The sequence below is a fragment of the Bicyclus anynana genome, chromosome 11, assembly GCF_947172395.1.
Source record: "Bicyclus anynana chromosome 11, ilBicAnyn1.1, whole genome shotgun sequence".
NCBI lineage: Eukaryota > Metazoa > Arthropoda > Insecta > Lepidoptera > Nymphalidae > Bicyclus > Bicyclus anynana.
This window is the reverse complement of record NC_069093.1, coordinates 8,095,034-8,109,663: the sequence shown is the minus strand read 5'-3', so window position 1 is coordinate 8,109,663 and position 14,630 is coordinate 8,095,034. Positions and strand designations below refer to the sequence as shown.

At 36.2% G+C, this 14,630-nt stretch overlaps 1 protein-coding gene across 1 annotated transcript in view; it reads right to left on the bottom strand.

Annotated features, from left to right (window-relative positions):
* LOC112052069 (phospholipid-transporting ATPase ABCA3) overlaps positions 1–14,532 on the bottom strand; it is a 43,132-nt gene extending 28,600 nt beyond the window's left edge. The window contains exons 1-9 of the mRNA XM_052884231.1: positions 14,266–14,532; positions 13,835–14,058; positions 13,412–13,671; positions 11,958–12,131; positions 9,355–9,599; positions 5,900–6,010; positions 4,215–4,356; positions 3,108–3,287; positions 933–1,145 (exon numbers count right to left, since the gene is read on the bottom strand). Coding sequence (XP_052740191.1) covers positions 933–1,145; positions 3,108–3,287; positions 4,215–4,356; positions 5,900–6,010; positions 9,355–9,599; positions 11,958–12,131; positions 13,412–13,671; positions 13,835–14,046 — 1,537 coding nt within the window. The 5' untranslated portion in view covers positions 14,047–14,058; positions 14,266–14,532. The remainder of the gene's footprint in view (positions 1–932; positions 1,146–3,107; positions 3,288–4,214; positions 4,357–5,899; positions 6,011–9,354; positions 9,600–11,957; positions 12,132–13,411; positions 13,672–13,834; positions 14,059–14,265) is intronic.
* Between the last annotated feature and the right edge of the window lie 98 nt (positions 14,533–14,630).

Below are 14,630 nucleotides of genomic sequence, written 5' to 3'. Positions count from 1 at the left end.
GCTGTGCATACCCTCAGGATAGATAAATTACGAACATATATTGGTTAAGAAGGAATCAAGGTCCAATCAAATCAAGTCCAGGAATGTAAAGATAAAATATAACCAATACTACTAGATGAAGATGCATCTTTCCAATGGTGGAAGAATTTTTAAAAACAATTTAGTCATTTGTTTTTTGGCAAGATGTTAAGCTATTGCATAGCTTCTATCGCGGGCCTTGAGCGCGAGGACCGAATCCAGAAATTCCGTAACGAAAAAACCTCACGCTCTCCACTCCGACGGGTACTGAGGTGTGGCTTGAAGGCCGTGCATCGTCTAACGTCGTTTCAGTTCGGCAGTCTTCGACATTGAGTATGTGATACTCGGCGCCCTACGGACTGAAACCTCTTACATTCGCCGACCGTCTTTCCCGGTATGGATGTAAACATTACTTCGGGAAATGTAAACATTACTTCGGGTAATGTAAACATTACTTCGAGAATGGGTCTCTGTACCTATCCTTTGTTTAAAATACGGTTTACTTTACTAGTTAGTAGTTAACGAATATAAATTAGCAGTGTTTTAAAAATAGAACAATAGCAAGTCACTAATGTCAAACAATAATAATTAACGTCTAACAATGAACATGTAGCAATAAACGAAAAGCCGTGCGTTATTCGCAGCACGTACCAAAATAATTTGATTGCCTAATTTTCATTAAATTTTGCAAGTAGGTACCTACTTCCCGGATAAAGTTTAAGATAGGTCCCTGTCTTACTAATAGCGATAACATATTTACACATTAAAGAAATAAAGAAAAACTTGTAGATACCTACCAAAAACGTAATCAAAACTATACCGATTTATTTATGCTGACGGTACAGACATAACGAGCCGCCATTTCTAATTTCATTCCATAACCGCACAAGGCCATTATTGTATCCATTACTTACCCGCAATTTTGGATTTGTTCGGAGACCAGAAACTCTTGGTGAAAGGGAAGTACCACGGCAAAGGTACCCCGTACAGACCCGGTCGTATTTTCTCCACATACATAGCAACTAACATGTATAGTATAGTATCTAAAATTAACATTAAAACTACATGACCGGGTTGAAACTGGTCATGATAGGATACTGGTTTGAAAAAGTCCTCCCATTGTAAGCCTGCAACAAACAATAATATGAAAAATATCTTGAAAACCATCATCATCATTGAGCAGGAGTCACTCCTCAGTATGAGAGGTTAATAGTCCACCACTGGCCCAATGCGGATTAGCAGACTTCACATACGAAGAGAATTTAGAAAAATTCTCAGGTATGCAGGTTTCCTCACGAATTTTTTCTCCAACCTCCAACTTTTCAGTTATGTGCATTTTAGGAAATTAAATATCACGCATTGAAAACAAATGGTACTGACAAATTGACCCATGCGTCATGTGACCCAAGAGCTGGCGCTCATTTGGCCCAAAGGTTATAAGCCTTGTCATCCAGAGGGGTAACAGAGCCTCAGAGCCCAGAGCCAGAGCCCATAGAGAGTCAGAAGAGTACCTTGCCTATGGGTGAACAATTAGATGGTGTGTATTTGTTATAACTATTTTATTTATTTGAAACTGTACTCTTAATTTATTTTAATTTCATTTATGTGAAAATTTCAATAAATATTGTAGTGAATGGTACATATTATTATGAGCATTCAGCTAACCTAATGTCAAGAGGTTACAGACGCGTGTATACATTTAAAGTCGTCAAGGTCAAGGCCAACTTTTAAGGTAGAGATTTGATAAACGGTCCATAAATAACTCCATATTGTATTGAAGCGTTGTTTTGAACTCCATAGTTGCAGTGGTTTCCAGGCTTCTAATTAACCATTCTGTTACAAATTAATATCATTTATACTCATGCTAATTACAGATACAATTGGAGTTGTTAAAAATCCCCCTTCGCTTTTGAACATTCTATGAGATAAGTCAAACTGAACTGAAAAACTATAATAAATTAAATACCAGATCAATTGGCAGCCCTGACCGTATTATACAAGCCATGGCCATATATTAGTTGGAACGCGCTGTTCAATTGTCTATAGTACGTACACATATTATTGAAGCAATGGCATTTGGGGCCATGACGACGTAGCATCAATTTATTCCTTAATAAACATTGATTGCTTGAAGCAACATCAATTAAAACATTACATATTGAGCTTAGTTGCTTGTTATGATATAGATGGATATCATCATTATAAGAATAGTCCACTGTAAGACTCCAGAGATAACATATATAGTGGTGGATGTTGGGGTTAGCACGCTATTCCAATGCGGATTGACGGATTTATGGTTGACTTTTAACAATCACTATCACAGGGAGCCGTGATAGCCCAGTGGATATGACCTCTGCCTCCGATTCCGAAGTGTGTGGGTTCGAATCCGGTCCGGGGCATGCACCTCCAACTTTTCAGTTGTGTGCATTTTAAGAAATTAAATATTACGTGTCTCAAACGGTGAAGGAAAAACATCGTGAGGAAACCTGCATACCAGAGAATTTTCTTAATTCTCTGCGTGTGTGAAGTCTGCCAATCCGCATTGGGCCAGCGTGGTGGACTATTGGCCTTACCCCTCTCATTCTGAGAGGAGACTCGAGCTCAGCAGTGAGCTGAATATGGGTTGTCAATGATGATGATGATGAAAGTTTGGTATTGTAGATGGTAATTAGAGCATTTTAACATTTAGAGCCTCAATAGCTCAACGGTAAGAGCGGTCGGACTGATCACCAAGGGGTGGTGGTTCGATCCCGCCCCATTGGTCTATTGTCGTACCCACTCCTAATACAGTCTTTCCCGACTAGTTGGAGGGGAATGGGAATATTAGTCGTATTTAAAAAAAGATATGGCAAAAAAAACAGTTGTCTGTAAAGTCGGTTTTCAGATGGCATGGTTACATTTTTCAAAAGAAAATGTTCGTTTTTCTAAATTACTGTTTAATAATCTTCATAGACCAGAATATACTTTATTTCTTGTAAAAAAAGTTGGCAACCCTAGCGCGAGGGAACGACGCACGACGTCATCTTTTATCGGCTCGGTCGGCTCCATCGAATTATAAGACATTGTTACGTCAAAACAGTATACTTTACCTCTAGAAGTTCCTTCACATACGATTAGCATTTGCAACGCATACCCCACTGCAGCATTAGATATCAGACTGAGCAGTAACTTGGTGGTCAGGCTTATGTCTTCGTACAACATCTGCGTGAGCATGTATGCCGCGTAAGTTGAGAACCACATTAGGCCCATGAATGACGCGGCGGTATTCGCTGTAAAAATAACACCAAGTCATTCAGGTTTTTTACCCGTATTTATCCTCAAGGTTGTAGAATAATAGGTTATAGATCTCGCAGATAATATTGTAGAAGTATTGTGATACATGCGATCGTGTCATTTCTATTATTGTATTTGTACTCTCTAACATTTTGTACCGCACAAATTATGTTTTTGGGTCAATTTAACTACTTCAATGGTTAAATTACACAACAGTGTTAGATACTACTACGGCACTACAAATAATATCTAGATGATTATTAACAGTTAATTAAATATATTTTTTTTACAAATCTATTTAAGACAGTACAGGTTCGATTTTTTCCAACGATTGATCAATACATACATAAATTAATAAATGTCGTCAAAGAATCTTTATTTCTCTTAAATAATTTACATTCACTTACAGAGAAACAACTATAAATAAATCTTATTAACTATTTTACATTCAGCTGACAAGCTGATAAATGACAGACTGTTAAATAGATCAAGACAGTTATACAAAAATTATTTTATGTGTTTCCATTACGATTATTTGCATTGTATCAGCGAGACAATATTAAAATGGTTCGCTATTAGAAATGAAACAGTTATAGGCGAACCACATAACTCGGTTCTCACACACTACTAATACACTGACCAGATTGGTGAGAGAGAGAGAGAGAGAGAGAAACAGAGAGAGAGTCCGTTGAAATTCTAATATGGACTCCAAAATACTGATAGTTTTACGAATACAAATATTTGTTGAGTTCAAATATTGTTAACGAAATTTTTATATTGAACTACTTGACTCTTGTCATGTTGGGGTCCAGGTCCTCTCTAGGAAACAATCCTAGCTACGCCAATGAAACTGACCCGAGCTGGAAAAAAATTTGAGGTTGTCTCAAGGACTAGGTTACGTGGTTTGTCTATAACGATCTTACCTCTAGTAAAAAATACGCTGACCATGAAACTGAAAGCCAATGACGCCACCACGAATAGGGTCAAGAAGAAAAACAGGACAGTCCACGGTGTGAAGGTTAACACCGCATAGCCTTCGCCATCTTGAGTTGAGTTGAACGGTATCTAAAAATTCGATGTTACATGTGAACTAGATAGGATAAATTCGTACAATTAAAGCTGTGAGATTGTAGTCAAGGGCTAACTTGTAAAGAATAAAAAAAAAAGCTGTTGAGATTGTTCAGGTTGTTGAGTCAACAGAACCTGCTTTCCGCACCGATGGTAGTTGCTAAATAATCAAACTGGATCTTTCATAAAATCTTTCCAAACAAAAAAGATTAACCGATTTCAAAATCACAAAAATAAATATGTATGTGCTACCTTCTGATCACTTTGAAGGCGGTGCCAAGCCAGTGACGTATTAGTTATAGCCGTTTCTAAAAGAACCAAGGGAAAGTACTGTCTTTAAATACCAAAACTTTATTATTTAATCGGCTTGCTCCAAGCTCCAGCCTCCCGACCCCAAAAGGCCCCCTGGCCTCGAAAGGCCCCCCGTCATAATAAGGCACACTGACCCCAAAAAGCCCCCTGACCCGAAAAGGCCCTCCGACCCCAAAAGGCCCCCTGAAACCAATAGATAGACCCCGTCCGATAGCGATGATAGCGATAGCGATGGTAACGATAGCGATAGCGATGATAGCTATATCGAACTTCGTTCCATCCGGGTGTCCCTTGACACCTCTTAAGTTTTTCTTTGCACATCTTAGACCTACATTTTATAACAATTTTATTGTTCCATAGTTTTTCAAAGGTGACTTTTAGTAATCGTGCTTTTGAACTTCGAGTTTTTTTTTTGTATTTGAAACATTGAAGTCTTCTTTTTTGAATTTGAGTGTAAATGTTTAAATCGTTTTATTTACTCGTTTCGTACCATAAATTTTGTACAGGTAGGTGTGGCTCAGTGTCACCAGGCGAATCTCGGATCAACGGACGTTTTATGCATTCGGTCCGCAATAAGACTGCAATTATCTTCATTATGCTTTATTTTTAAAGTAGATACAATAGTTGATAAAAACTAAAACCTAAGCCTCCAGTAGAAGAGCATGTTACTTCATCGTGTTAAAGTGTTTTTCAGATAGCATGGGTAAGGTGACAGTTGCCTTATGACATGCTATCTGAAAAACACTATAATCCGAATTTCAAGTCTGTAATACTAAAACTAAAATAAAATAAAACTTATTTTGAATTACTAGCCCGTGAGAACACAATTTAAATAATTAATGCTCATAAGTATGTGAATATAATACTATAAAGTAATTAGACATTATAGTATATTATTTGTATTTATATTGACATTGTAGACGATATTTAGGTATTATTTGTTTAAATAACGTTCGTTGTTTAATAAGCGACTAAATGAAATTAAGTCTATTTTCCACACTTGTCCGCCTCAGTTTTGATTTGCAAGTGCCCCATCTGTAGTATAAAATGATTGCCATAAAATGAAAAAAAATAAAAGAAAACAATAGGCAATCTATACAATAACAATAGTATGAACATGAAGTTATTTATCATGATTTCACATTTTTTATGTGACAAGACATTCTTAATCGCAGTAGGTAACTACAGACCCTTAATAACGTAATTTACAAGTCCAAATGAATCTTACCTTAAACAATATCCCCATCAGCACAACAGAAATCAGAAGGAATGAGAACTGTTTAATGAACCAGGCCAGCCAGTGAAGCCAAGAAGGTAATCCCATTATTGTCATGGTTTCCTGAAACAAAGGACATGGTTAATATGAAGTTACAGTGCTGGGTCGCTAACTATGGGCCTCATAAGAAGGCTCAGAGTCACACAGCGGGCGATGTAACGAGCTATGTTAGGAGTATCTCTGCGTGATCGAATCAGAAATGAGGAGATCCGCAGAAGAACCAAAGTCACCGACGTAGCTCAACGAGTTGAAGAGAAGAGCGAAGCTGAAGCGGGGCACATAGTACGAAGAGCCGATGGACGTTGGGGTCCCAAAGTGCTGGAATGGCGACCCCGCACTAGTAAGCGCAGTGTTGACCGACCCCCCACCAGGTGGACTGAAGACATCAAGCGAGTCGCAGGGCTTCGCTGGATGCAGGTGGCTCAGTAACGTGATGTTTGGAAGTCCCTACAAAAGGCCTATTTCTTGCAGTGGACGTCCATCGGCTGATATGATGATGGTGATGACAGTGCTGGGTGTATTCATTTGTAAAATTGGTTCTAAAATAACGGTTTTCATATTATTATTATAAGCACTTTTTACGACAGTATGACTTTCTTCGCCAGCGAAGATGCAGTCAACTCGAGGCTTGGCGCCCTATCAAAAAAGCGCACTATACCATCATAGGATTACCTACACCCCAGCACACAAAACAAATAACAAAATTGTAAGGCTGGTGATTTTTTTATTTTTTTTATTTACAAATTAGCCCTTGACTACAATCTCACGATGGTAAGTGATGATGCAGTCTAAGATGGAAGCGGGCTAATTTGTTAGGAGAAGGATGAAAACCCACACCCCTTTTTGGTTTCTACACGACATGGTACCGGAACGCTAAATCGCTTGGCGGTACGTCTTTGTCGGTAGGGTGGTAACTAACCGCAGCTGAAAGCCTCCCACCAGCCAGACCTGGACTAATTAAGAAAATCTCAATCAGCCCAGCGTTTTTTAAATCCACCGCGCATACCACTGCGCCATGGAGGCCGTCAAATCACTACACCAATAAATAAATACAGTTGTAATACTTAATTAGAGGTATATTGAATGTGACGCTAATTCATAAACGTCGGTAGCAGCAATCAGTGGTTGATATAGACTTGCAAGGCCAAATACAGTTTTTCGTCTAACATTCTGTAAATGTCTTTCTCTAAATTTTATTCAATTAGTAGAAAATGTAGATTTCTAGCTTGTTTGTAGGAATAAGTATACGAGTAGGTATCTATAAGAAAGTTTAAACTTTCGCATTTCTCTGTTAAATTGCATTTGCGTTAGCGAATGCGCAGCTCTTGAGTCGTATTGAATCTGCCTACTTTCACGTAATTTCAAGACGGTAAATAGACTAAACTATTAATCTATAAATATACTTAAATATACTTAAACAATACACATCACTATCTAGCCCCAAAGTAAGCATACAGAGTAGCTTTCATTCATGCTCATCACACAAATATTTTCCAGTTGTGGGAATCGAACCCACAGCCGTGGATGCAGAAAGCAGGGTCACTACCCACTGCGCCACGCGGCCGTATATTATCTATAGTTATAAGTAATAAATCCGTAGAGTTGTCAATTCTGTATATGAAATATATTTTTAAAATAACTATCAGGGGGTGATTAGTAATCAATACTGGTGCCCAAATATGATGACCAAGAATGCAATCAGTAAAATTTTTGTTTGTCTGTCTGTATGTTCGTTATAGGTACAAACAAAAACTACTCGCTGGATTTTAACGAATCTTAGTACAATTATTCTTCATACTCCTGGGCAGGTTATAGTATACTTTACGTCACGCTACAATCAATAAGAGCAGAGCAGTGAAGGGAAATGTTGGGAAAACGATAGAAGTTACTCCATTTTTACAGCGCAGCGATACTACTGTAAGGGCTGGATTAAAGAAGTCTAAGGGCGAACGAAATCGCGGGCGTCCGTTAGTATTTTATAAAATAAGATAGAATATCTATTCAATATTCTATGCACAGAACTTACAACCATTTCTTTGAGGTTCTCAACATTGAGGTTCTCAATTCAACGCGTATGTTTTTTTTATGTTTGTTATTATGCGGCTTTGGCATTTTTTAACCAATTTTAAAAATTCTTTTTTTGTTTGAAAGAGTATATTTCCAGATTGGTCCCATTTAATTTCATGAAAATTATTTCATTTTAACACAATTTTACTGAACTGATTTTTATGTAAATTAAATGCTAGGACACACTAAAAAGAGAAAAATATTTTTTTAACAAAATAAAAACATCATATATATCACATCGTATGATTCTGATTACTTTGAAGGCGGTGCCAACACAGTGATGCATTAACTAAAGCCGATTAAATCATAAACTTTTAGGATTCAAAGACAGTTCTTTCCCGTGGTTCTTTCAGAAACGGCTTGGCACCGCCTTCAAAGTGATCAGAAGGTAGCACATACGGTGTTATTTTACTATTATCTTATTACTACGAAAGTCACGAGTACTCCTTGCATTGACCGACGGCGGACTCTTATGCGCTATCAGCATGACCTTAAAACAAATTAAGGTTAAGGTGATAATGGACAAAAACCAGTTATTTTAAGTCGGATATCGGTTTCGTATCTAGTATGGTAGTAATTCCATATGTACCTACTCGTATATCAACAGATCGCGTGTGATGTTGAGATAGCGTATTATTGGGTAATATTCGGTACGTTTGATTCAGTTTGTACTGGGGAGATTAGTGAAACCTTTATGTACATACTCATATACATAGGTACATACATGTTTTGACGACCTTCGTGGCGCAGTGGTGCGCGCGGTGGATTTACAAGACTCGAGGTCCTGGGTTCGAACCCCGGCTGGGCCATTTAAGTGGGAGGGCGGCCGTGGCTAGTTACCACCCTACCGACAAAGACGTACCGCCAAGCGATTTAGCGTTCCGGTACGATGTCGTGTAGAAACCGAAAGGGGTGTGGATTTTCATCCTCCTCCTAACAAGTTAGCCTTCCATCTTAGATTGCATCATCACTTACCATCAGGTGAGATAGTAGTCAAGGGCTACCCAAAAATAATTTGTGAACTTTTTTTTTAATTTTAAGCTGTTAAAATTCCATAATTTTCGACTGTTGAGCTACTTCGACTTAGTACCGAAACAATTTTGAACTCATCTCAAGCGAAAAGAGTCTTTGAATATGGTTAAGCATTGAAAGTTACATATAATCGCGCTCTCAGAACACGCTAGTTTGAATTTCATAATTGTCGACTTTTGAGCTACTTCGACTTAGTATCGATATAGGATTTAACTATGAAAAGTAACGGAGAGCAAAAATACTGGTGGTTAAGCAACATAGAGTCAAGTTGCTAGCTGGATTAATAACCGAGTTAATGTCTTTCTTACCTTGAGTTGCATTTCCTTTTCAGCTGTGACCACTCTTACAGTGTTAACGAAAGTGTACGCAAAACACATCATTATGATCATGGAAATGAATCTCTCCATAGCTACCAACAAGTCATCCTTCCTGTAAGGTAGCTGAGGCAAACGTTGGAGGAACACTTTTGTGTTTATCACCTTCCCGGTCTTTTGTTTGATTATAGTTTGGGATACAGCGTGTTGTACCGCTAGGAACATTTCTGGAGAGTAACCTGAAAATGTCTTTTTGTTAAATTTTGGTACTAATACTGCAGCCTTTCTTGATGACTGTTTCCCAACAAATAAATTAGAAATGAAGGTAGAAAACGCATGTCATTTTATAATTTACTAGCTGACGCCGCGCGGTTTCACTCGCGTGGTTCCCGTTCCCGTAGGAATGCGGGGATAATATATAGCCTATAGCCTTCCTCGATAAATAGGCTATCTAACACTAAAAGAATATTTCAAATCGGACCAGTAGTTCCTGAGATTAGCGCGTTCAATCAAACAAACAAACAAACTCTTCAGCTTTATAGTATTAGTATAGATTTATTTTAAATTATGAATGGTTTGTTTATAAAATATATTAACCATATCAAATTGTTCTAAGCTTCTTAATCAAATTTATTTTCATCAATTTAAGAAAAAGTTAATTATAATTATTATTTGGTGTGACTAGTGATTTATACCTTAATTTTTAATTTGTTTGTTGGTAAACAGTACTCATCAAGTAAGGCAGTAATGTAGTAAGCAGAAACAGGACATTCAAGTAAGGCTGTAGTATAGAAGTAGAGGCAGGTCATGGGATGGACGCCGTGGACTTTGGAGTCTTCCGCATTAAAAAACTATATGGAAAAATCACATTAAATTTGCGTTGCGTTTTATTCTCACAAATAAAGTTAACAAAACAACCTTTATATTATTTTATATATATATTATTTTATTATTTTATATATATTATTTTATTTTATAGGTTATACCTCGTTTTTGATACAGGGGTATGTTGGGAGGAGGGTAGTTTATCAAAAGATGTAACTACTTATCTCGAACCGACGCTCAGAAATGTTCATTTCTTGGTACTCAGTAAGCTACCAGAATAAAGAATTTTCGTAAATAAAAAAGTTGATCGTCTCATCGAGATGAAAGCTACTCACGAAAAATTAACTTAATAGATCATTTGTACAATATGATATATAGTATATTCTACGGATCCCTGACTATTCGTTTCTGTGCTCTTTCTATTGTTTGAGCATCGCAGTTAATGTAAAATTGTTTTATTTTTGCGCCGCATCTGCGAGTTTCGTATAGTAATTATTTAGTTACCTTCATTTTAAATGAACTAAAATTGTATAAATCAGCAATAAACCAGTCTTGTTTTTAAAATTGTATAAGCAGGATAAATTGCAGGTGTGTATTCTTTAACAAAAAATATCTAAGCGTCCTTGTATTTTAGGCGATCGTTGATCGTGCGTCATCAGTAAATGTAATTCTAATCGTCGCGTTCTGCCGCGCGTCAGCGTAAATTATTTCGCGGGTTAAGTCGTAAAAACCAATGATGTTAAATATTGTTAGATGTGTTACTAGGTCATGAGAAATGAGGCGCTCAAAAAAGGAAATTTCCACATTTCAATGTCAGTTGTGGTCAACAACCAATGTTATTTACAAAACATACATACAGCCGATCGTAGAACCTCCTCCTTTTTGGAAGTCGGTTAACAAATAAAACTTAAACATCGTCTACAATGTTGAATTGCGTGTTTAGGAAGTGTAAAAACTATACTATTATACATAAATAAATAATAGAAATAAAGACAAAATTGTGCATGTGTGCACTCAGTTTCGTAGCCTACCTGTAGATAACTTTTTTTGCGGTGATTTTGTAGGGACGTAACATGGAATCAAATCTAACGTACACAACTAATCCTTGCTTAATATTATAAATGCGAATATAAATGTGTTTGTTTGTTCGTTACGCTTTCACACATAAACCACTAAACCGATTCAAAAACAATCTTTCACTATTGGAAAGCAACATTATCAGCGAGTAGCATAAGCTACAAATTATCCTCGTATTCATAGGGAACGGGAACAATGCATGTGTAAAATCGCTGGGAGTCCGTTAGTATTTATATAACTTTCGGTATCAACCCATATTCGGCTCTGTGCAGAGCTCGAGCCTCCTCTCAGAATGAGGGGTTAGGCCAATAGTCCACCACGCTGGCCCAATGCGGATTGGCAGACTTCACACACGCAGAGAATTAAGAAAATTCTCTGGTATGCAGGTTTCTGGTAACTATAGAATGTAGAAAACTGATGTTTGTTTTAGCCAAATCTTTCAGATAATAATAATGTTAGAAAACATGCACAGTTTATTAATTGATTAAATTGACATCTGTTTTATTCACTGTGCAAAATGTTTTTTAAAAAAACGAAAAATCTATACAGATAATGGTTAAAGACAGACCAGCTTATCTCATAAATTCATTGCCAAACTATGATTTGAAGATGACACTTGATAAGACATAATCAATAAGGCTACTGAAATAATGAAATATGATGAACAATTTTAATAACATAAATATATAACCAACCTGGAGTCTTCCCTCCGTACATGTCCTCAGGTTCCCTTGGACCAGGTTGAGGAAACAATGGAAACAAAAGGTTTGTCCTCCAACTGATTCTCAATGGATGTTCAAGCATCGGAATCCTCATTACAGCTGGAAATCTCAATGCCACTTCTATATCATCGGGCCACTCTGTAGCATCTACAAATTGGGGCAAGTGATAAGAGAACTGTGTCAACTGAACTCTTAATTATTTTTAGAGTCATAACAAGTTGATATTTATTTTTAAATGGATACTTTGCTCATACTCAAGTATACACAATGTAAAATGTAGTACTACATACAGTATATAGTTACAGACAGTGGTGTGCACAGGGTTTTCTTTAGGGTAGGCACCATACAAGCAAGTTGTGTTAAAAATTCCTTCTCCGACGCTATTTCATTATGAGTCTACAGTGTGTTTTGGCATCTATGAATTGCATACCACTTAAATTCAAATTCAAAAAGAGATCCAAGAAGAATAAGATTTTTAGGACAGTTGTTTCAGCTTTTGCGTCCACTTTTATTAAGGCGGAACATCGGAAATAATTTATTAAGTAACAGTTGTCTAACTCTTTGAAAACTTGAGGAAAATTTTTTTTTCTGACAGTCATTTATTCTTTTAAGAGTCAAGATTATAAGTATTTTTTTTTTTTAAATTAGTATTAAATACAAGAAAAAAATAATTACTGGAGCCGTCCGCTTTCTAATAATGCGATCGCGTTTAGCGGCCGCGCGGAACCCCACTTTAAACAATAAATAAAACATATTATTAATAGAGATCAAGTTTCAAGAGTTAATATTTTTATTACGAAATTTCCTCTTCTTTAAGGGTCTTATTGTAAAAATTCTCTAACACCAATAGTTTTGGAGTAATTTCTATTAATGTAGACTCCCATTTTTAAAAATCTTTGATTATTTATATCTTTTGCAATTGTTTATGTGCAGGTCTGTAATTTTTGCACATTTATTTAGACGTCATACTTAATGAGTCGAATAAGCTACCACACGTATTTTTATTTGCGGTATCAGTATTTAACGCAGATGTCGATTTTCCTATATGTCTATTTTATTTGCAATTTTGGCAAAATTTGCAAGTTTTGTCGATTTTACGTCATTTTCGGTATTCAGATCCGCGAATAACGAAATCTTTAGCTGCATAAAAAGGAATTATAGGTCGTAATTTTTTAATCCGCGAAAGTTAAAACGCGAATAAATTAAGCGTGAATAAGGACCTATTACTGTAAAATTATTTAAAAATTTATTTTACTCAACAGATGTAATAAAAAATTTAAGGAGATTCTAAAACTTCTATGAAAGCCAAGAAAATTATATACTCAGAGGCACAATTATCCGCGCATTTTAATATGACGCGAGTATATTAATGTGGGCGGATAATTGTGCCTCTGAATATATATGGTCAAATAATGTTGGGTACTCACTTGCCATTCTGTCATCAAATTGTATACCAACAAGAATTTGATTCATAGCATTTGGTTGAGTTAATGCTGTTTCAAGTGCTGCAGAATCATTGAACCCTTTGGGGTCTGGGAGCATTTTAGTGTCAAACAGTAGTGCTATAAACCCATCTAGATTATCCAATGCCACCATTGCCATGGCATCCTGGGTCACCTTTCTGGTTAGTGGATTTTCAGGAGAAAAAGCCAATGTGCCTTCTCTCCTTGCTGTTGTGAGATTCCCTCTATGCAAAGGATAAAAAAAAACAATAGTGTGAATGACATGAAAAAAATAAAAACAAATTCAGTTATTTAAGTATATTCAAATTTCGTAATAAAACGAGTTAAAACGTTTTTTAAGGTTTTACTACTCTATAAAGTATAATATTACAAGTTAAAATTACTTACAAATGTTTTCCAGACATATTGAAATATGTTGGGCGGAAAGGTGGATAGGATACTTCTGGTTTTGATTCCGGATCGACGAGACATCGTATTAATATTAAGAATAAAGAAAATATTACAGGGGATGCTATTTCAAATGCAGTTTGCCATTTATGTCTTCTTTGCAAAAGAAAATTCTTCCAAACAAGAAGCTTTAATTTTTCGTATGAAGACATTTTTTTAAATTACTGAAATAAAACGCACATAAATATAAATGTCCAAATATAATTATTTACCAAATATATAAAGATAATTTTACATGATAAGTTCGATAAATAAGCACTAACATCCGCCGACGTTTACATGAATAACTACGTATCTATTATGAATTATACGTAACTGCGATATATAAAAATAGGAAAGCTCTGTTATCCATAAAAATAGCTTACCCATACATTTCACGCCTGAAGAAAATCCTTCAGTTTCAGTAAAACTGATCACGGCAATCCAAATACAATATTAAAATCGCACAAGTCACTAATCACATAAACACATTTTATTTAATAATTATCACTTATTACCGAGCTGGGATGGGGACAACAGTCAGAATCACAGAGAACTTTTTAAATAATTCTTTGGTTTGCCATTTTCATTACAATGGATTCGTATTTCGTCTTGTTCGATTTTTCATTTTACTGACTGAACTGAACTGACTGTCAATTGACATTAGTTGACACTGACAAAAAGATTTCTGCTGAATTGACAGTGACAATCACCTGTGTGTCAGCTGTCACTGTCATGTCAATATGTTAGTTTTTTT